The 23,162-nt window shown below is 40.7% G+C and overlaps 1 protein-coding gene across 1 annotated transcript in view; it reads left to right on the forward strand.

Annotated features, from left to right (window-relative positions):
• The window catches only part of cep170aa (centrosomal protein 170Aa), a 48,349-nt gene that overhangs the window by 1,130 nt on the left and 24,057 nt on the right, over positions 1-23,162 (forward strand). Inside the window, 7 exon segments of the mRNA XM_034237887.1 lie at positions 9,732-9,793; positions 10,426-10,562; positions 15,358-15,447; positions 17,283-17,361; positions 18,414-18,472; positions 18,597-18,831; positions 20,493-20,630. Of these exon segments, the coding sequence (XP_034093778.1) occupies positions 10,458-10,562; positions 15,358-15,447; positions 17,283-17,361; positions 18,414-18,472; positions 18,597-18,831; positions 20,493-20,630 (706 nt within the window). The 5' untranslated portion in view covers positions 9,732-9,793; positions 10,426-10,457.

Below are 23,162 nucleotides of genomic sequence, written 5' to 3' on the forward strand. Positions count from 1 at the left end.
TAAATGCATGGTAATGTCTGCTAAAATGCTTGAAGAGGCATGGCAAATAACAAAGTTACACAGCTGTTCAAAGCATTTGAAAGCGTTTTATTCTTCAGTATTTCTCTTTATTGCATCTATAAATGTTAAAGGTACTAGAAGTGTGCACTCCAAGTCTGGGTTTTTGAAACAGTTACACTATGGGCTGCATGTCAGTGAGTCTTGTCTCCTCCTCCTTCAGCTGTACGAATTCAAATGTCTTGGGTTTGAGCCATAGAATGTGCAGATAATACCAACCAGTCCAGCGCCGCTCCATTTCTTTTCTCCCATTCACTCTGCCATTTCCCGCCTCCTCCCTGTCCTCTTCTCCCGCAGATGTGGACGCTGGCAAGCTTGTTGGCTCCAAAGGCAGTTGCATTTTTAAAAACTGTCAGTGTCACAGGACGGTTGCTGCACTCTGTCCTAGCTAGACTGCAGCAACGTCCTAGCTAGACTGCAGCACAGCCTGCCTCCATACATGTCCCTCTACACAGCTACAGTGCAGATAACATTGACAACCATGCTAATAGGTCATACTTTGACTATGACATTACATTACATTACATTTATCTGACGCTTTTATCCAAAGCGACTTACAATAAGTGCGTTCGACCAACAAAATACAACTTGAAGAAAACAGAATCATATAAGTACATCAGGCTTCATAGAGCAAAAACATTTCAAGTGCTACTCAACTGGCTTTAGATAAGCCAGCCCTTTATTAGTATATAAGTGCTTCGTTAATAGTTCTATCGCTCGATGACCTTTGAGTAGACAAAATAAGTTCAATACCACTTTTAATCCTTTAAATCCTTTTCCAGAATCACCGTACTTTAAGTGTTTCCTGTTCAGTATCATGATTCTGTGCCAATGTGCAATTACGTTAACATGCATAGTTAATGTTTCCTTCAATAATATGACCCTTTTTTCATTTCTAGCCTTTAGTTGGGTTTGAGGAGAGTCTTGTTTGTCCTGCCCACGGCCATTGTGTATAGTAGGAAGTTTAGGAAGTGAGTTCATTTTACTTCAGTTTTCAGGGAGTGCTCTTTGTGACTGAAACAACCTAGCCTGGAACTTAATTCTATCATCTAATCCATTCTGTTTAACTTGTTTTAAACCGTTTTTTGTACCAGGGTTACTGTGGCTAAAAATAGCAGTGAATCTCACTTCTGCCAGAGGAGACACTTTCAAAGGGTTATGAGAGTCAAATAGATTTGCCTGGTGAAGCTCCGGCTTGTGTGCAGAGTCACAGAGAGAAACAAGGCAGGCGATCAGACGGAGAGAGAATAGCAGAAAACAAGAAAAACGCATGAAGTAATTGATATAATAATCATCAGCCTCCACCCTTGTTATGGAACATGATGGGTGTGTCTGCTTTCTTTCCTGCATTCAGTTAATTTCTAAAAATGAAAAGTAAAATAGAGTGACCTTCGCAGCTGGTTTGGGGTGTACCATACTCCTCTGATCCCCTTCTGGTGTTTTGTGCTTCTTTCCACTGCAGATATTGATCTTGTATTTGGGCTGTTTCCATTCCCATCTGTCTCCTTCTGAATGTCCTGTTATGCTAGCGTTGATATTTTGATTTCATCCTAAGTGCCAGTGTGGGTTTCACTATTTGTGTCTACTGCTCCAGCTATTGCTATGGGCAATACATTCTGTTGTCATAATCATTGTGGCAGGGTTGGCCAAATACTAATGTTCCTGTTAAAGAGCCATGGGTCAGTCATTATCTGCTCAGCAGGGGCCAAGCACTCAGCAGAGCAGACCTGCACTATACCTGACACACTGTGTGCTTTGGCTCCTATTGGTGTACAGGGATTTATTCATTTATATCATAATGATTAAAGACAGAATGAAAAGTCAAACTTTAAAACCTTTTTGTTTGCCGATATAGAGTTTAGTGTGTTTAATCACATATATATCACATTAGTTATTATTGAGTAAGTAAGTAAGTTGAATATTTTATATTGTGATAATAATTTTTTTTTTTTTCAACAATTGTTTCATCTATAAAATGTCAGAACATTTGGAAATATGCTCACTTTCAGCAGAAACAGTCCACAGATAACCAAAATGCACGATAGAAAGCCAAAATAGTAGCAGATCCTCATAAATATTTCCATTTTTATTTCTTTATTTAACCTTTTTTACAGGTAACCTCATTGAGACACAACGTCTCATTCTCAAGGGAAATCGGGTCAAAATTGTACTTAATTTATATTAATTAACTGATGTCTAGTATAATAACACTTTTATTGCACTAACATTTTAGTTAAATAAAGCCTCCATTCATATAGGACATCTTTTCATTTGCTCTCATGCCCTTGAGAACACTTTTCTGAAAAATACTGCACACGCTTTGTGGAATGAATTACACGCGCTAAAAAAGGCTGCAGAAAAGGCTGCAGGGCATGTGCTTCGTTAATTCTCTTGGATTATTAATAATCAGTTTTTTATGATCTCTTTATCAGTACGCTTGTTTGCAGGGCTGGTTCCCCCCCTTCAAATCCTCAACTACTTTCTCAGATAACGCTGAAGGCTGTGATATGTTTTTAAACTGCATGCCGTACATTAATATCTGTGAAATGTCTATATGTAGGTCTGTGGGACATGGGGGACATGGGGGTCACTGAGCATGTGGTGGGGTTCGGTCTTACAGCCAGGCGTGTGCTGGGTTGTTTATGGTAATAACAATGAAGCAGGCTGGAGGGATGCTGGCTAAATGGAGTTGTTTGCTTGTTTGTTCCTCTCGCCAACTGATCATGTGATCAGGCGGCTGCTCTTCTGCACCATATGGTCTTTTCTGCTGCATGGGATTTTTTCATGGTGCGTGTAAAAGCCACATTAACACACATAAAGCCACACATACACATGCGCAGTCAAGTTTCTGCAGATTTCACGGGCTACACTGACACCATATTGATTTATTATCTTCCCACATGGTGCTGTGGTGCTGCAGTTACGAGATACATGCTGCTCTTCAGTCTTGAGCTGTATACACTTGTTCATAATATACATGTCGTTCATTTGACCCTACGCTAATAGCAGTACTTACAAAACCAGTGGGGAAATCATGACCCTCTTTCGTTAAATGTTCTTGATTATCGTTTGATTTATATATGATGTTGTTGTTGGATATGCATGTTGTCTAACAGAAGAAGTACGCCAAATGATGAAAATGATTGCTTTGTTTGTTTGTGTGTCAAATTGTTCCTCAATCATGCTGAGTCTTTATGAGGAGAAACATACAGACATGCTTATAGGGCTGCTCGATTACTGTATGGCAAAAATCATAATCTCGATTATTTGGGTCAATAATTTATATCACGATTATTGAAAACGATTATCCATTTACTTTGAAAACATCCATTTATTGAAAAAAAGGTGTAACAGTTGATTACCCTGAACTTTAAGTATAATTCAACTGAAAAACCAATAAATAAAAAAATAATAATAATAAATAAATAAAATAAAATAATCGTTTTATTTCGATTATGTTGTTTTCATAATCGTTGCCAGCCAAAATCGTAATTGCAATTAAAATACGATTAATTTAGCAGCCCTACATGCTTATCGTGAATGTTAGCCTCCAGTTGGAATTCAGTTTTCCTCAAAGGAGGAACAGAAAACACTGAGTGACTGTTTTGCACTTTGCTGGCTATTCTTCCTTTATGAAGAGAGGTAAAGTAGGCCAACTTGATTCAAATGTCAAATGGAATCAAAGGCTTAAAGTCTGAAGCAGCCATGGTTTGCTCCTTTGTGCCCTCTCAATTTTAGACCATAAACATGTATTATTCAACTGCCCAAACCAAACTTTTGTGAGTGACAGGCCCACAGAGCGTTATTTACTCTTCATTCAAAGTGCCGTGTGACGTTACAATCACATAATGCATGCACAAAGCATTTCTAATGGACTTCATAACATTAGTAAGCGGAGCAAATGAACTCCATGAAACTATAATGCCCACCGGTGGATGAAAAATAAACGGAAAGAAATGTGATCTTAAAACACTAAACTCTGTAACAAAATATAGCTCATATAAAAGACGTTCTATTCAGCTTGTTTTAGGGATGTCCCGATCACCTTTTTTTGCTCCCGATCCGATTCCGATCATTTGATTTTGACAATCTGCCGATACCGATTTTTCCCGATCCGATCTTTATGCAATGAGAAAAAAAAGGTAACAGATAACGGCTGGTCATCCAACGCGATGAATTCAGCTATCTTGGCTGTTGTTTTTTTGGCCTTTTCACTGTTCTGGGGCAGTTTCTCTTTCCTTTTAAAAGTCTCTGAAAGTGTCGGTTGTGTCAGTGCCGTTCCCTGAGTGGCCGCTGTGTACTCGTCGTGTTGTTGTTGGTGTTTGTTTCTCAGGCGGCGTGTTAGATTGGTCGTGTTGAACGTAGCTCTGTTCTTTCCCACCACGCGGAACCTCCGCCTTGCAAACATTGCATCTGGCTGTTACACTGCCTTCGCTTTCAATTTTATAATACTTCCAAACTCCTGACATTTTCTCTGTCCCGACTCCCGAGTCACCAGCTGAACGAAGCCTCTCGTTAGCTTACTGCTACTATTCGACACTGCGCCCACTCTGTTTCCAGATTTGAGAGAAATAAGCAAATGAAAACAAGCCCAAAAGAAGCAACACATACATGATGTTGTGTCATTTTAAACCAAAACTAAGGCCTCAGGATGACTTTAAGACGTGAACATGGTCATTTTAGTTTTGTAACATTAAATAAAAAAATAAAAAATTCCCGATCCCCGATTTTTTTCTCCCGATTCCGATCTTTTGAAAATCACGTGATCGGCTCCGATCCCCGTTCACGTGATCGGATCGGGACATCTCTAGCTTGTTTGTCTTTATCCGAATGAATAGAAAAATCATTTTCTCAATTTCTTTCTGCTTTCTTTAGAGGAACAACGCCTTCTCTATTGTACACTTTCATGTCTGCAAACTGCATTAGGATCAGTCATTGGGGACTGAAAGCCTTTTGTCTGTCTGTCTGTTTGTCCAGAGGTTGCTCAACTCTCTCCTCTTGAATCTGGTTTGTTCTTTGTCTTACTCCCCTCAGGGTCTGAAGGCTTGTCTTCTCCCAAAAGCCCTCTAGGTTTGCAGGACTGGTAGAGTCTCCCTTGTCTATTACTTATTGAGTTACTGACCCTACATCAGCATTTTCAAAGCAATGGGCTGCTGCTTTTCTATTTCTCCTGACCTTCAGTGTACTCTCCTTTTATTGGTTTGACTTGTACCTCCGAGGTACTGTCTAGCACCACATACCCTCTTATGTCTTTGTTTCCATTGCTGCAAAGCTGCTACAATATTTCATTTCTCACATAGAGTGTTAATGTGTTGTCAATTTGGAACCATCTTCGGTACTTGGACTTCTTTGCTAGTATGTTTGTATGCTACTCTTCCAAGAAATCCCTCTGCAATGCCAATGAGTCAGTATCATGATTTTCACCTCGGATTCTTTCGTCGATAGAGTTAATTGAATTTGCTCTTTTCTTGTTCAGCCAAGGGGGCTTTCACTGCTCTAGATCCTGTAACAACTAAGAGCTATTTCCATCAGAACAGAGTGTTTGTTGCTGTTGTCAACGATAATGCATCACTTCCTACCTGCAGCAGACTTTAGCGAAACAAATGTTTTTCAATTACATTTACTTCCATTTGACCATCTGGTAAGTTTTACTGTTGCTACAATGAGATAAAGCGCCATTTTTACAACGTAGGCAGACAACCACACCCTGACTAGAACTAAGTTTGGCTCTCCTCATAAGACCACATGGAAATGTGTGTGACGGGAATATGAGTTGTCCGTCTGTCTCTTTCTTCCTGGTTCATTCTCTCCTTCTGTCTTTCTCTCTTTTTGGTTTGCTAAGCTAGTGTGTGTGTGTGTGTGTGTGTGTGTGTGTGTGTGTGTGTGTGTGTGTGTGTGTGTGTGTGTGTGTGTGTGTGTGTGTGTGTGTGTGTGTGTGTGTGTGTGTGTGTGTGTGTGTGTGTGTGTGTGTGTGTGTGGAGGCTACACGCAGCAGCTGTCAGATTGTGTGTGATGCGGTGTCAGTCAGCTATCAGTGGTGATGTGAGGTTAGGCTGATGAGTAATGCTGTTGCATCATTCTGGAGCCAGATGTGGAGAGCAGCATCCATGTGGTGGAGCAAAGAAACATATTTGGTGATGACGGATAACAAACTGGCACTTGTTGACACCACTTCCTGTCCGCTTAAAAATTGTGTCTGTGATTGGCTAGTTCAGAGTGGAGTGAAGACAGGAGACTGCTAATATAGCATTGTGTTGCAGACTGGAAACATGGGCTGTAAGAGCGGTTAGTCACAGCTAATACATCTCATTATCCAGCACTGCTTTATAATCACCCCGCTTATTTTTAAACTCTGGACATTTTATTATATGATGAGTGAATAAGAATAGCAGTGCTCACACTCATTTGATTCAAAATGTGCCTTGTGTTTTAAGATGATTCTCCTCATGACAATATAATTCAATTTCTTCCAGCTGTGAGTTTCATTCAAGTCATAAAATCCACATCAGAGCACATCTACTGTGGATTCAAAGATGAGTGAGCTCTGTCCACTACAGGAAATGCAGTGCATGCTTCCTGTCTCTTCGCTGCCCTCTCCTCCATACAAAGAGTTCACAGTCATCTTGAAATAATCCCGCCCTTTCACTCTTTAATTGTGTGTGTGTGCGTGTGTGTGTGTGTGTGTGTGTGTGTGTGTGTGCGTGTCTGTCTGTCTGTGGGTTGGGGAATTCCTGTCAAAACCATTAGGTCACTATTCTTCCTTATTAGCCCCGGCATGAATGTTGCTGAAGGAGTGAATGCAGATGAGACTGAACCACGAGATTGTTTGTTTTTGCCGATATCCCAACATTAAGATTATATATATTTAGAAGCAGACATTTTTTGTTTTGCTTTAAAAATGCTAGCATATGTTAACTTAGTTGGTGTGTCATTGCAAGTTGTAAGAAGAAGCAAATGATGTCTGACGCTATATTGGCATTTGTCATGTTCTGAGAATTGAAGAACTCATTGTTTTTCATACTTTTTCAAAATGGATTCTAAATGTAATCGGGGCGGTACTGCATAGCCAGTAATCACTAGAGATTAGTGAGAAAACATGTTATTTGTACTTTGGGTGGACTGCCTGTAAACCATCAGGACTGTAAGCAGCACATGTAAAGCAGACAGTCAGCCCTTCTCAGCTGCGTCTCCTCGGTCAGACGTGCCACTGCATTCCTCCAGATGTGCCACGTCTTCCATGTGTGATAGCAAGAAGGTTTTTTAACGGCACCACACAGGCTTGTATGCATCATACTCTACCACATTCTTGTTAACGTTGCATTCTGCAGTGAGTGTGCAGCGGACGGCAAGCCTTCAGATGCTTTGGGTACAATGGGGAGGGGTAACCAACCACACATCATTATGGTGTAAATGCAACACTGTTGTTCTTTGTTGGCGTTCTCTGATAATGTGTTCATAGTGTGTTGTTTCAGTGTAGCATCTAAACACAATATCTATTCTGTCTATTTCCATGATATCTGATATAAGACATCCATGATGTAACCATGGCGGGTGAACTTTTCTAAACATAATGTAACACGTTAACTAAGCAGAGGATGCTGATGATATAAACATGAGATACTGAGAACGGCCAGTGATGGTTTGATTGGATTTGAGGAAATCACATATTGCATTTTTTCTCCCATCTGTAAACCCTGTCTCCTCAAATTGAGTTATGTTATTATGAGTTATTCTCCGAGAGAAATGAAAACATTTTGGGAAATGTAATCAGTTTAAAGATATAATTCAGTTAAGTGTCGATTTGTTTCTTATGGTTATTATTTTGGGTGATTTCATAATCATATGCAAATATCAATAATCATATCAATGGTCATTTAATAATAACGCCTTAGTTATGTGCCATTGATAATGTATTATGACAAACAGAACTATTTGCATAAGTCTGGTTAAAGTGGAACATACCACAGAAAGAGCTTGAGACAAAAATGTTTTCAAAATGCACTTATCTTTGACTACATGTTGGAGCAGATTACTTATATCACAGTCCTACTTTGTAGCCGTTTTAGATTTCCTCATTAAATGTTTGAAATATCAAATAAAAAAATGGTTGGATATTCTGAGTGGTTACTTTGAAGATAACTGATCCCTTTTACTTCAGACAGCTGTTGCTTTGGTGTGGTCATGATCCAACAGCTTCCTGTGAGGAGCTGTCAGAGGTGTGTAGTTGATTAAAATGTTACCCATGGGATTATTGAGTTGGTATACCAAGTACTTATGAGGTCAAGTGAGTAAAAGCTTAGTTCAATAATCTTTAATTCCCTCTCTGATGGACTTTTCTTGGCACTTTCTGCACATGAGAGAGCTCCTGTTATTTTAGTGCCATTCGAAACCTTTGGAATTAATTTAAACCAGGGTATAATTAAGCAAATGCAGCAATCTTACCATGTTTTTAGTTGGGTTTGTTTGATTTTTAGGGTTTAGGAAGATCACATTACATTTTGGAGCAGATCAGATCACGGGGCAGATACATAATAAATTACATATGTTGTTCTTGTTATCATCATCATCTTGTGACAGTATAAACATCTAATTTATGCACAGCTACTTTTGGCTGTTTAGCCGGTGTCTCCTTTAATATGCATCAATCCCAGAGTCAGTTAGAAAACGGCCATTAAGATAACAAGAGAGACGACCGTTTGCTCTGCTTAATGTTGGTCCTTGGCAGTTGGAGAGTCAGCGTGGCTGGCTCTGATCTCCTTTCCAGCTCTTCTGAAAGAAAGCGAGGGGAGGAGGGGAGGCAGCAGGGAAAATAAAGGGAGGCCGGCCAAAATTCCTACATCATTTCCTCCTGTAACATCTGGCAATGATCAGGGCAGACAGAGAGAGAGAGAGAGGATGTTTCTCACTGGCTGGCTTAGTGTTAATTTTCAGGCGTACACAGAGGCATCACATAGCAGACCGCCCACTCAACCTCATTCCCCCTACCAGCAAAACACTGTGAAGCAAGATGGAGGGTTTCATTTGGTGGTCTCTACCAAGCCCCCATGAAGTGTGCCGGACTCTGTGCCCAACATTCGTTGTGTCCAAACGGCGGGAGGCCTACTGCAACTTCCGTATCAGTCCGTGACGTCACCCGGCCCAATACAACTTTTGCCCATTGACTAACATGGGGAAAGAGACGTCAGCGGATACTTCAGCGGATACTTTTTTTTAAACTACCCAGTATGAACTATGTTATAGCCCTTATTATAATCATTAAGTCCTTAAAGTTGTAAAATGCACTAAAAGCCGAATCTAGATTGATTTTCTCTCTCCATTCATTCTAGTGAGCCGAGAGTGGGAGTTCGGGGGGCGGGGCTTAGGGGGCAACTCAATTGCGCATGCTCTAGCCAGGCATGACGGGTAATCTGTGACGTTTCGCTCTCTCAAAAGTTGGGCCATTTTGACTTCATGCGCCAATGAGCAGCTCTCATAGGAAAGAACGAGACCCCGCCTCCCACGCTGTATCCAGTTCTTATCCATGGTCTCTACCCATCTCTCTTTTTCTATTGTTTTCCTTTACACACATCTTGGGTATTTATATCATGTTGCAAAGAAATACATGGTTTTTGTTTGCCTACTTCTGTGAGTACAAATGAGAAATAATAGCTTATCCTTCCTTCTTCTTTTCTCAGGATGGCCTATAGGCGTGTTGTGTTGTCAGCAGTCGATCGGCAGTGAGCTACCTGGACCAGAGGTGTGTACAAAATGTTATTATCCAATATTTAAAAGCAACTTGTTATAATGTCTTTCTACTAATACAAGGCAAAATAAGCTCTTTCAACCCTAGGACCAGGTTAGCAAATATCTTAAATACTGTTATTTAATTGTCTAACATTTAGCCAGGTTGACTTTGATAATGGAACAACAGTGGCATTAGGTTTTCCTTTAACCCCTCAACATGCAAACGTATGTATTGTCTTTTATTTACTTGTTTTGAGAGGGACAAACATGCCTTTATATTTAATCCTTCGTAGTTTATTTTTTACTATTATTCTTATTGGTTCAACAAGAAAGTGTTCCTGCTATTATTTTTATATTGTTGTCATTATGTCCTTACCAGATTGAGAATCTCTGTAGATATGACTTTGTTTAGATGATATACTAAGAGATATGAGATTCTGAGACGTAGGATCATTCTGAGAAACGTTCCATCAGCTGTCTTTATAAGATGTGTCAAATGTATGATTATATAATGGTATCGGGGCAATTGTGCTAGCAATCTCATTCAGATATGTTATGCCTTAGCAGCATTTGACACCTGTGGACTGCAGCTAAATGAATAACTGCGTATATTGAACTTATACTGATTTGCTTTTGTCCTCAAAGGTGTGTACCAGCGGCAGCAGCAGGTTGCAGATATGAGTGTGACCTCGTGGTTCCTGGTGAGCAGCGGGGGGACTCGGCACCGTCTCCCCCGGGAAATGATCTTTGTCGGCCGGGATGACTGCGAGCTCATGCTACAGGTGAGAACACTTTACAAACCAGTTCCTCCACTGACAGCAGCTTTAAGAAACCACAACAGGCAAGACGTGCTGTTGCCTTTTCCCCTTTTCTCTTTTTATTCAGCCCATCCTTATTAAAGTAAACAAAGCAGCTTGAGTATTAAAGGTACAGAGATATTATGATATCCAGAACCCACTGAGCCTGACACTCATGTTAGGGGTTCCTCTCAGGCACATACATAACCCCCTGTCCTCGCAGAAGTCTGTTTCATAAGCTCAGTGTTTACTGTATCTCACTGAGCACACTACAAATCAGCCCTCAATGTCTCTGTGTTGCATTTACAGTAGCAGAGCATGTTTATAGGTCATTATGTTGATGTGTGAGTGTGTCTGTGTCTGTGTACCGAGGTGGTGTGTGTGCAGCTGTGCATACATCAGGGCGACCATGTTTATTCTCATGTGTACCTCTGGTCACTTCTCTATTAATAGAAGGTGGGGCAGATGCCCCCTGACTTAGATCTGATCTGGCTGACGCTGAATCCATGGCAGTGGTCTCTGTTATGACATTTCATGTTGAGAAAATATTTGATGGGAAGCAGTGACTTTCTGAGAGTCTAACTGTCAAGAAAATGTTCAAGACTCTTACTGATACTTATTCATTTGAATGTGTCAGTGGAAGTTAGTCTCACTTTTCAGATTGGCCTCTCTATATTATGAAAAGACTCTTCTAGTGTTACCATATTAAATAAGATTGATTTATAGCTTTCTGCTTTCTATAGAGCACTTTGTAAACTTATAAAAACAGCCTTAGCTTTAAAAGATAAGACCATCTGTTTTCTAGGTATAATTTAGTCTGTTTTTTTATTACAAAATCAAAACTTCAAAAATATTTACACCATTTTGGGTTTTCTGGGTTAAACAGTCTTAATAATAAATAATAATAAATTCTATTTATTTATTTAACTTCTGCCAAGACAAATCCCGAAGCGCTTCACAACAGACGACACTGATCAAATTGAAGAGATAACAAGTTAAAAATAAATAAATAAAGATAGCGATAAAAATGGCAGTACTCCAGGTGTACCATGATACAAGTTTATTGGAAGGCCTGCCGAAAGAAGAGGGTCTTAAGGCCGGTTTTGAAGACCTCGGTGGAAGGGGCAGATCTCAGCTGATCTGGGAGGGAGTTCCAGAGGCGCGGGGCGAATGAGCAGAAGGCTCGGTCTCCCATTGTCCGGAGACGTGTGCGGGGGATGTAAAGAACAGGAGCGTGGCTGGAGCGGAGAGAGCGGGTAGATGTCTGGGTACGGATGAGGTCACAGAGGTATTTTGGGCTTTGGCCATTCAGGGCTTTGTAAGTCAGGAGCAGAACCTTAAACTGGATCCTGTAGTGGATTGGGAGCCAGTGTACTGTAGTTCGGCAAGTATGGGGGTTATGTGGGCGGACCTTTTTGAACCGGTGAGAACTTGGCCTCTTATTGTGGCCAGCCTAAGGCACACCTGTGCAATAATCATGCTGTCTAATCAGCATCTTGATATGCCACACCTGTGAGGTGGGATGGATTATCTCGGCAAAGGAGAAGTGCTCACTATCACAGATTTTTTCAGATTTGTGAACAATATTTGAGAGAAATGGTTATTTTGTGTATAGAAAATGTTTTAGATCTTTGAGTTCATCTCATGAAAAATGGGAGCAAAAACAAAAGTGTTGCATTTATATTTTGTTCAGTGTATGATGTCCTGTGAGGAGCAGAAACACAAGCAGCCCGCTGGACTCACATCTCTAGATACCTCATCACTCCTCCGCTGCTCCGATACAAGTCCGGGGCCCTTTCTCATCTTATCAAATCCCCCTCTTCGACTACTCGGTCCTCCGGTAGTGACCCGGAAATGAATTTCAGCGCGCCATGTTGAAGGACATCTAATTTCTCTAAATGCACTTCGAGCGTCGAGGAGGCTCTCTGGAGGAGCTCTAACCGAGGATACACTGATGGGTCCTCCACGGTCCTCCACGGTCCTCCACGGCTCCTTCGTGGATGCATTTCCGGGAACAGAGATGTTTCAAAGAGTCGTGACGCACGTCCGGACTTATCTCAGCCAATGACAGCTCTGCATGCATCCCCTGGATATTATTTTATTAACTGCTTTCATCGCAACGTGATGTTTACAGTGAGAACAGCTGTGAGGTCCGTGCAGAAAGCAGAGCAGTGTGTATAATATATATCACTCAGTATAACAGGCCTACTCTTTTTATTTGCTTTAGTTTAGTAGATATCTACAAAGAGTCGATATTTTTCTAAAACCATTTAGTGCTTCACATAATAAAATACACAACGGCTGTAGCCTGTTATTGTCTCATTATACCGCACTGTGAATTAATTACAAATAAATATATAAGTCGTCATGAACACATCTGTCCATCAGGCTGTGCCTCCTGTCATCATTAATGGACGTCTCTTTAAAATTACCGCTCAGAGGAGAGGAGTTCTCATTTCTCTAACCGCCTGCTGCTTCCCCTCCTCTCTCCTCGGTTCCCCTCCTCGGCTCCTCTGCTCGCATCTCCTGTGGGGGGGACTAAGTATCGAGGATAGGAGTCGAGGAGGGGAGTTAGAGAAATGAGAAAGGGCCCGGGCTGCGGTGGTTTGTTGATACATGTCGTCTTCTTCTGTTTGCTTTAATCGAGGCTACGTAGTTATGCAGCGCCCCCATCGGCAGTAAATGGAAGTTCTACAAAATACCCCGTGTAGTGCAATTATTTCAAAAGTTTTGTTATATACACAGCTCGGAAAAAATTACCGAGGTCCGCACCTCGGTGACCTCAATGGTGGATACGGCCCTGCATGTGACTGCTTAAACGCGCCAAGGCAGAATAATACACTAAATGCTTGTAGAATTATCTGCTACTGACCACAACCTCTGGCCTTGTGAGCAGGTTAGATTTGACTGTGTTTATGTATGTATTAAAAAGGGGAAGGAGTGTAATAAATACAGGTACACAGTCTCCATGATGTCAGTCTAATTTCTGTCTCCCAGAATGATATCCTCTGTCTCACAGCTCTTCTCTGTTTGTGTGCTCTTGTTTCCTTGGTAAATCAAATGTACCTCATGTCATTATCAGTTTTAGATTTTCTGTTTTTACTCACTTTGCACTTAATTAATATAACTCAAACAAGCGCATTTTGGGAGTTTTTAAACGTAGTTTATTTTGACCTCAAATGTGTTCACTTTGCTGACACTCACTTTTAGTTACATTGAGCTATCTGTATTCTGAGTTGCCTCTGCACATATTCAGTCAGTCAACTCAGCGGTTTATCGGTGTGTAACTACAGGAGTCTGTTACATCCTGCGCTGAGAGGTACAACAAGCAGATCAGTTGGTTTCTATCCTGTTTGATCTAGCCTAATCTCACTAAAATAATCTGTTTGACGGTTGGCTCTCTAAAGCTGCTTCCCTTGGGTTTACTTCAGCAACAAATCAGCCATTTTCTAGAGCCTTTTTATTTGAGTATGAGATCAATACGTGTTCCAGCTGAGCTTTCAAAATCATTCACTGACTTCAGCATCATAGTCTTATTCTTGCCTGAATCTTCCTGCGAAAATAACTTTTTATCTTTTTTACTTTTACCCCCAAGCTGTTTAAAATGTGTGATTCATGATGAGTGAGGCAAAATGACTCGGTTGCACAACACATCAGAACAGTTAAAGGAATTACTTGATGGACGTCATATCCCATATTTATTGCATGTTATCCCTGTTTGGTCACGGGTGGAAAAAAGAAGGCTGAAATTTAAAATCCAGTATTTTCTAATAATGACCGTATCACTAAAAATCTAAAAATGAATGTCTTACTGTTCATACATACATTTGAATCTGAGGAGAACACCATCTATTTTCATCATACATTGTTTGTGCTTGGAACTATTTATCCTGATAACAGCTGATCTGAACACCGTAGCAAACCAATATCTTATGGTTGTGTGTGTGTTGTGCTGTGTCAGCGACATTGAAATACCTTCTGATATGCATCGTGTTGATATCTTAGAAGATATCCTTCAAAGTTACAGTGAGGATCACTATCAGAAAACATTCTAGAAATTGGATGCACTTACCTTCACAAAGAGGCATCATAGCACATTCTCCTTCAGTCACAGCCTTTAATAGTTTTCTAAGAAACCTTCATGGTCAGGGTTACACTGTTTGATGTCCTGATGAAGCACATGTAACCATATGAGCAGTCTGAAGACATTTTGAAAAATAAGCACTATTGAAGGTCACCTATTATGCAAAATCCACTTTTTTGTCTTTTCTACATCAACATGTGTCTCTGTGTAAAGAGATTCTGAAAGTTTCAGGAAAAAAGATTCTCTCACTTTTTGTCCTGATCCATTTCTATAAAAACCTGTCTGAAAATGAGCTGATCAGATTTTGGCCACTTTATGATGTCATAACGATTTATTGGCTTGTGTAACCATTAGCCAATCAGCAACCAAGGTAACCCCCCCCCCCATATCACCTGAATCTCCTCCTAGAGCACCATTGTGTTCTTTTTAACCAAATATCTCTCAGAGGGGCGTGGGGAGGGGCTCCTTATTTTCATCTAAAGTAACAGACAGAGAATCCGCACTTTGGAAACAGGGCTGAAACAGAGGGGATTATGGGATGCTGCAATGATCTGTTTGGTATTTCAGCCAATCAGAGACGGGTTCTGTATATATCTGAGACCTATAATAAAGTAATGAAAAACAGTATAATAGGGGACATTTAAGATATCAAAAGTTACCGCTTGGTTAATGTTTAATGTTTGTTTTTGTTTGAAGTCCCGCAGCGTGGATAAGCAGCATGCGGTCGTCAACTATGAGGCTGGGACAGACGAACACAAGGTCAAGGACCTGGGCAGCCTGAATGGGGTGAGTACACACTTAGAAATATGCAAAACAGAGAGCGTTTAGGAGAGATTAAAGGAACAAACCGAACAAAGAAGATGACAAAATAATGGAGGAGAGAAGGAGGTCACATGATGGATGGGGAGAGATAAGAGTTTAACCTGCCGAAGGTGGAATAAAGAGGTTTGGAGAGAGAGATAGGGACTGCAAAGACGGAGAGAAATCAGGAGGTAGAGAGGGAAAAAAGGACGTTGAAGGGTAGAGAGCTGAGGATTAGAGGTTAACGTTTTTTGGCAGTCAATAGGATCTTTTATTTTACTGCTGCTAATCAATCTCCCAGTTAATGAAGATGTGTATCACGGCTGAGGTCAATACGAATCTAATCCTAATTATGCAAATCACCACTTTAGGGCAAAACCTTTAAACAAAGGGAAACTAAAACGAATCTTACTGTTATCACATGATTTGGTCAAATGTGAATACCAGCAATGGAATTTCAGCTGATTATCAAAAGCAATATTGTGATATTATTCACAATTAGATTAAAAGGGGCGGTTTGAGCAACATATTTTTTTTCTTGTTTTTTTGTGAATCAACTGAGAGTTAATTTTTTTTGTTCTTGTTTATAGCAACATGAGCTGTGCTCTTCTGTAGTGGTCTCCGTTGTGAAACGTACCAATAAACCCAGAGGAGTCCCCTGGGTGCTCTAAGTGTCATCGCTAACATCTTTCTAGCACTCTAGTTTTGGGATTTGGTTTGAGAGTTGTTCGTGTTGATTCATATTTTTGGACTGTCTTAGACCAAAGTCCCCATGTAAATTGAATTATGTATCTTAAACATACAAAGCACAAATGAGCTCTTTGACTTGGTAGGAAGAAACACAAAGTAAAAGTATGTAGTGTACAGCAAAATGTTCTCTGTGTCAGTTTTTATTATTATTTATTGCACGGCTTAGGCTAGTTGAAAACTCGTATTATGTATTACACAGGATACCAAATAATGTTTGTATTAGCTAGCTTTACAGATGTTACGCTAGGCTAGTAGATTCCCTTTGGTTTTAGCTTTATGCTAAGCTAAGCTAACATCCTCCTGGTTGTAGCTTCATATTTAATGAACAGACATGAATGGGTGTAGATTGTCGCTTTTCTACTGCAGTCTCTTACCCTCTAAGTAGTTGTGGATACATGTAGAATATGTGCAGTAAAACCTGTTTACAGTGGCCACATGCTGTTAGTCATGTGTAGTGATAAGCAGTCACAGCCCAACAGATCGGACACATCCTCTCCAGCTCTCAGACAGGAAGTGGGAGTCAGAGCTCCTTCCTGCTGTGTCATTAACCATTCAGCTTCTTTGGCTGCATTCAGAGGAAGTGTTTTCCTGCTGAGTCAGCGTATATAAACAGATTTGTCAGAGTTGTGAGAAAAAAATCTGTGTGTTGAGGATTGTCACCCTTTACTTCTCTACTGATGTTTTCAGTACGGGTTGTATAGTTCTCATGAACCAGCTCACCAGAGAGGAGGCAGGAATGTTTTTATTACAACAGCAGTGCAAGTACAGTATGATAGAGTTTCACTTGCAGTTCAGTGAAACCTGATCTGTCTCAGAGCTGCATGATGGAAGGAGGGCTCAAAGGGGGAATGGGAGTATGCGATCATAATAGATGGGAAAGAAAACAGGCAGGGAAAGACATGCAGTGTAGTTCTAAGGCCTTTAGTCCTGGCTATGCAGACTGATTTAAAAAAGACACCAGGATCAGATGATTCAACTGTTGGCATCATGCAAACTAAGACCTTAATCACATGCTTACCGTTGTCAAATGACCATCTTCTTTTTGTCTTGCCTTGTCTTTCCCCCTGCAGACCTTTGTTAATGATGTCCGCATCCAGGAGCAGATGTACATCACTCTGAAGTTGGAGGACAAGCTGCGGTTTGGATATGATATCCTTTAACTTTTCACTGAGCAAAATAGGTAGTAAAATAATACGTAGATGCTTTTTTTGAAAGGTTCTGCATAACAATAGAATCATTTACAGCTTGCAGTACTAAATGGTTATATGCATCTCTGTGTTATTTGTTATATATATAGTATATCTTTGTTTATAAAACGGACAAGTCAAATCAAGCAATCTGATTGGTTCTTAGCCGTGATATAATGAGCGTATATCACGGGTAGAATTGTAGTTACTTTTCATAAGTCATGTATCCCTCCGCGTCTGAGAAAAGCTACAACCGTTACAGCTGTTACATTACGTCCGTTACGAAACTAACTAACAAAGCTTAAGATGGAAACATTTAAGTGGATTGAGCAGTGCCTATTTCCAGAAAGAAAAGCACCTAAACGACAACATGCAGAGCTACGTGAAGAGCAGGTAGACCAACTGGAAAAGTACCACCATTCAAAAGCTTTCTGATGCGGGTCTTGAAACAAAGCGGAGAAATTATGACCGTTAGTGGCCACAGGTGAGAAAGCTCTCTCCAGAGCTACTGGAAGCCGAATCTCGGGGACCGGAGAAAGTGGAGCAATATTCTCGCCACGCCAAGCAACAGCCTAGAACAACCTCAACCTATACAAGTAACCACGTAAGCCATGCTACTGATGCTGGACAGGTTTTCAGTGGCTGCACAATAAACAGCAACATTCAAATGAATGTAAATAAATAGCCAAATAATCGATCAACGCTCTCTGTCTAATATGTTCGCTAGCTGTTAGTGTTGTTGCATTAGTGTATGTTTTGTGCAGAAAAAACTATTTAAATTAGAGTGTGTTTTTTTCTTTCATATTGCCACACTTGGTAACCGTTTTATAAAAGCAATAGCTCACTGCAGGCCGTGATATATGGTCATTATATCACAGTTAGGGGGCGTGGCTCGGCCCGACGCGAAGCGGTATAATGACCATATATCACGGCCTGTGGTGAGCTATTGATTAAATATACATGTATCATAATTGTGCTATTATGGCTAGTATTTCCTTAACCTGTCTGTCTCACATACCAATCTGTTCACGGTGGTGAGAGGAGAGCTCACTGTGCCTGAGGAGGCTCTAAAGGTAAGAACACACACACAGCCTTTGCCTTAACACACACTGTCAAGGAACCATCTTCACCAGGACACACAGTTGTATTATACTACTAACATCTCCAACTTATATTTATTTTCTTTATCCTCTTAAGCATGAAAAATTCACCAGCAGCCTCCAGCTCAGCAAGAAGCCGCCCAGCGTTGAAACCACTTCCACCACAACCACAAGCAAGTCCCCCATTAAGACCCCAACAAAGACACCAAAGTCTCCCAGCAGCACCAGCACCCCGAAGCCAGCGGAGAGGAGTCCCACAGACGGGGTGACTTCCTCCAAAGAGCCAGCAGCTAAACCTGTGGACTCACACAAAGCAGAGGAGAGGTTAGCAGGTGAGAGACAGTTTGGAGAGGAAGTTGAGACAGTATAAACAGTATATCGCTGTGTTGGTCTGATTACACTCTTTTTCTTGAAAATGTAGATCTATTGACTGCTATCACAGGGCAGTCCTTTCTCATTTTACTTTAAAATATACAAACAATACCTTAAAGTAAAATGTTCCATCTTTGAAAATGCAATAAAAAGGTTAGTATGTAACATCCCATATACCTTATTATACCCTATACTAACACTTCATAATGTCTTATTGTACATTCATCTATGGAAATGTGTTCTAAACAATGTACTAAGACTAGTTAAATACAAAGTTTACTGTTCCAACACAAATTGATGTTGTATTATGACTTTTTAAAACCCCAAGAAAATAGGATTGTCTGTTCTGCAACTCCAAAACAGACATTTTCATCACATGCTCTTTAAGAATTGTAGGCTGAATTTCTCCACTTACAAAACACATTTTCAGGAGAGTACAGTGAAATTAAGAGTGGAGGGATTTGATCTCAGGCCAGTAGGGGGTAGACATGGTCACCAGGGAAACAGCTTTACCCTCCACACCAACATGGAGTCACTCTGTTGCAACATTAAGACGGTTTAGGACTGTAGGCGTCCCTAATAATCAACATCACTGACCAGGCTGGGGGGCTAGCAGGGGTCCCAGTTAAGCTCCAGATGTTGAAACAATGCCACTGGGGCTTGTGTTATTGCACAGATTAAGCAGTAACAGGGTCAGAGGGCCCACACAATGCAAACCCATATGCCAGCACTACTTGTTTTAAAAAGCTGTAGCATTTAAAGGCTTGGACGTAACCAAAAACACGCTAACATGCACAAACGGTGTAGCATGTCTCCCCATCTGCTGCTCATGCTTTTAATGACACCCCCTCTGTGGTCTGTGCATGTAATCCTGCAGTGTTGCTACTGTAACACCAGGCCTCACCCAGATATTAAACCTTATAATGAGCATACTTTACGTAGCTTTTATATAGAAGGCCCCCTTATATACGCATGCAATTTGGCACACAGCATCTATAATTATTTGCATATGCTGTAATTAAACGTGCGGGATAAGGGGTAATAAAGAAAAAAAATGGTAAGGAAGAGGAAGAGCGAAAAGTTAACACACGAGGAGACTTCCTTCAGTACAGCGGTTTATCCCACAACATTAAATCCAACTGGGGACCTTTCGTTGCATGTCTTTCCTCAGTGTCCCTCAACTGTGTCACTTTTCTTCTGTGCTGTCCAATTCAAAGACATAAGTAACCACAGGATGCTTGTCCCATGGCAGCTTTCATTCTAATGGGGACAGAAAAGGAAACGGAAAGTCCCTCTTCAATTGAACCGCGTGTGTCTGAGAAACAGAGGGAGAGAGAGAGTATGATAAGAGAGTGTGTGCACGTGTGTGTGTCCATCCTGCTGGCTAAAGTTGTAAAAAATAGGTCAATGGTGCATCCAGAGGGGAATTCATTCAGCAAGATACACAAACACAAAGGGCAGCTGGGTTCACTTTGTGTCATCCTACAATAAACGGCTTATGTCAAGAGTATGGATGTAAAGTCCATAATACATGTGCTAAATATGACAGGCTGCAATTAAAGCTATATTTAAATGTGCACAGGCTTTGTTAAATGTGTCTGCATCTGTGTGTCTGTTTTAGGGGATGCTGCAGCGCTGCCTCGTGGGACCCCACTCTACGGACAGCCGTCTTGGTGGGGGGATGGGGATGCAGATGATGAGAACTCCTTCAAACAGGAAATCAAGTCATCCAGCAAAAAACATGACAGCTCCATGTCAGGTAGGAGGAATTCTGTTTTTAAACTTCGAACTTCACACATGTCCTCATCAATGTATTTTTCATCATGAAGTGCACAAACCAAAAATAGTGGTTTAAGACATCTATCCCTTTTCCTAAAACAACAATGGTTTTAATCGAAGAAAGCTAGTTGACTGTCAAGTGATGCCTCTGTATTTGTTACATTTTTCTATCGATTTCTTAAAAGGTTTTGCATTGGGCTACAGACCATAATATCATTAATAACACTTTTACAGGACAACAACTGTTACAGTCGAGATTAATTGTTTGTTTAATTGTTTCAAAACACAATTATACAGTTCCTATATGAATATACAGAACAACATGGTGTGTTTTCTCTTAAAAGGCAAGGACGACAAGACACCGTTTTCATACAAAATTGGATTTAATACTGACTTCTTAAATGTCATTTTGACATATATAGTGGGATGAAACATCACATTTTTAACAACAGTCATCTTTACTGTTGTATATGTGAAAGTTACACATATCAGCATGTCTTTGAATATGTATTTTCTGCAAAAGTAAAGAAACATGTGTTATTTTGCAGTAGCTATATGGTGCTGTGTCACAAGCATTACATACTAAATTGAGCAATGCAGTGCAGATGCTTTTATCTCAGTAGCTTGATCTTCATGCCCTCTGGCTCACTTGATTTGCTCCCTGTTGAAAGGATAATGGCCAGCCGGGCTGTGTGTGTGTGTGTGTGTGTGTGTGTGTGTGTGTGTGTGTGTGTGTGTGTGTGTGTGTGTGTGTGTGTGTGTGTGTGTGTGTGTGTGTGTGTGTGTGTGTGTGTGTGTGTGTGTGTGTGTGTGGTACAATGTATATCCAAGTGCACACAAAGGCCTGTATGTTTCTCTGTTTGCCTACAATATGTGCCTGTATAGTGACCGTTAGGCGGGGGGGGTTAGTTGGTTCTGGATAGTCCGAGTAACAGGATTAGACGATACACCAATAGAGAAACAGCTCAGCGGTACAACATCAGTCTGTGCCAGGCTGGTTTCAGTGTGGACAGGGTATTCAGGGGGAGTGGGGGGAGGTCAATCATACACAAACATTGGAGCAGACTGGAGCGTCCTCAAATCTCTCGTCACATCTGGAGGGAACGTCTGGGAGCGTCTTCACCGGCCCAGAAAGGAATACTTTTTCCAGCTCTTAACAAATAGTTCATTTATTTCTTAAATCATTTTAGGAAAGTAATTTTCCGTTAGAATGAGATTAGAAAGGCATTTTGGAGGAAACCTGTGCACGCTTGTGAGGATGATTTGAAACCCCTAAAAGCTTTAAAAGAAAAAGGCAAATGGGATTGGCTACTTCAGTCATGGGAAAGGGTGAGTGGAAGTCATTTTCCGTCTTTGTTGTCATTGACTTTTCGACTTTTTGAGTGCTGAATGGCTGTTATGGATTTGTTGTGTGAGGCAGCACGCTCCCCAGGGGGTGTGTCACAGTGTATTTATCTAGGTTACATGGACCTCAGCATCAAAAGAAGATCTTATCAGCGTACACAATGTGAGCTTGACCTCTATATCTGCTCATACTGTTAACATCAGATACAGCAGCAGTGAAGGGGAAGTGAAAGAGAGGTTTTGGGAAGTAGGCGATTTAGTTTTGAGTGTGTTTTTTGTTGCTTGCATGTGAATGACAGTTAAGTTTAGTGTGTGTCCTTTTCTCCTCCGCATTGAATAGGCTGTGTTTGCTTGTGAGAGCCCCCTACCCCCTTCCTTGTGTATTGTCACTCACGCCGATTGGGTTACGCCATTGCACCAGCTCCCCCAACACACACACACACACACACACTCTCATGCACACTGCGTTCAAACAGCCCACTCTCTCAATCCATACTGCAGCGATCATTAGCTAAACCACTCTCTGATTCTCCGGTAAGTATTACTCTGAATTCCATATACTTATGATAATGAGGCTGGTAAAGAGTTGTCAATTTCAATCAACTTTTAATTAGTGCTCTTTGAAGAACTATTTGATCATTGAACTTGTTTAGGTCTTAAGTAAATAAGAATTTGAAAAGAGAAATCATATTTGAAGTCTGTCACACTTACCTTACAGGAAATGCCTTTATAAATGCGTTCAATACTCACAGGGTATCATGACTCTTTAATGCTGCGTCTGTTGTACATAGTAGACTTACAAATCAAAGCCGATTCCATAAAGCCTTGCATGTTTATGGTAAGCCAACAGAAAATAAATACTGCAGCACAGTCAGCATTAGTTTGAACTGTATTTATCTTATTAAACTCATTCATGAAACTCGTTGCTTTCCAAGCCATGTGATTTATGGGGGTGTGAGAGGAAGCTCTGATAGTATGTATACTTCTTTACATTAACTAAATGTTTGAGATACAGGAAGTTTAGTCATTTCTCCTGAACTTCTTAGGGTTGTTTTGTCTGTTTTTGCACGTTTGTTTTTGACATGTCAGTCTTCTTTGCATGGACTTTGGATTATAAGCATCATTGAACATTGTTGATCTCAAAATCCTGATATTTACAGTCAGTTTA

The sequence above is a fragment of the Gymnodraco acuticeps genome, unplaced genomic scaffold (genome assembly GCF_902827175.1).
Source record: "Gymnodraco acuticeps unplaced genomic scaffold, fGymAcu1.1, whole genome shotgun sequence".
Lineage (NCBI taxonomy): Eukaryota > Metazoa > Chordata > Actinopteri > Perciformes > Bathydraconidae > Gymnodraco > Gymnodraco acuticeps.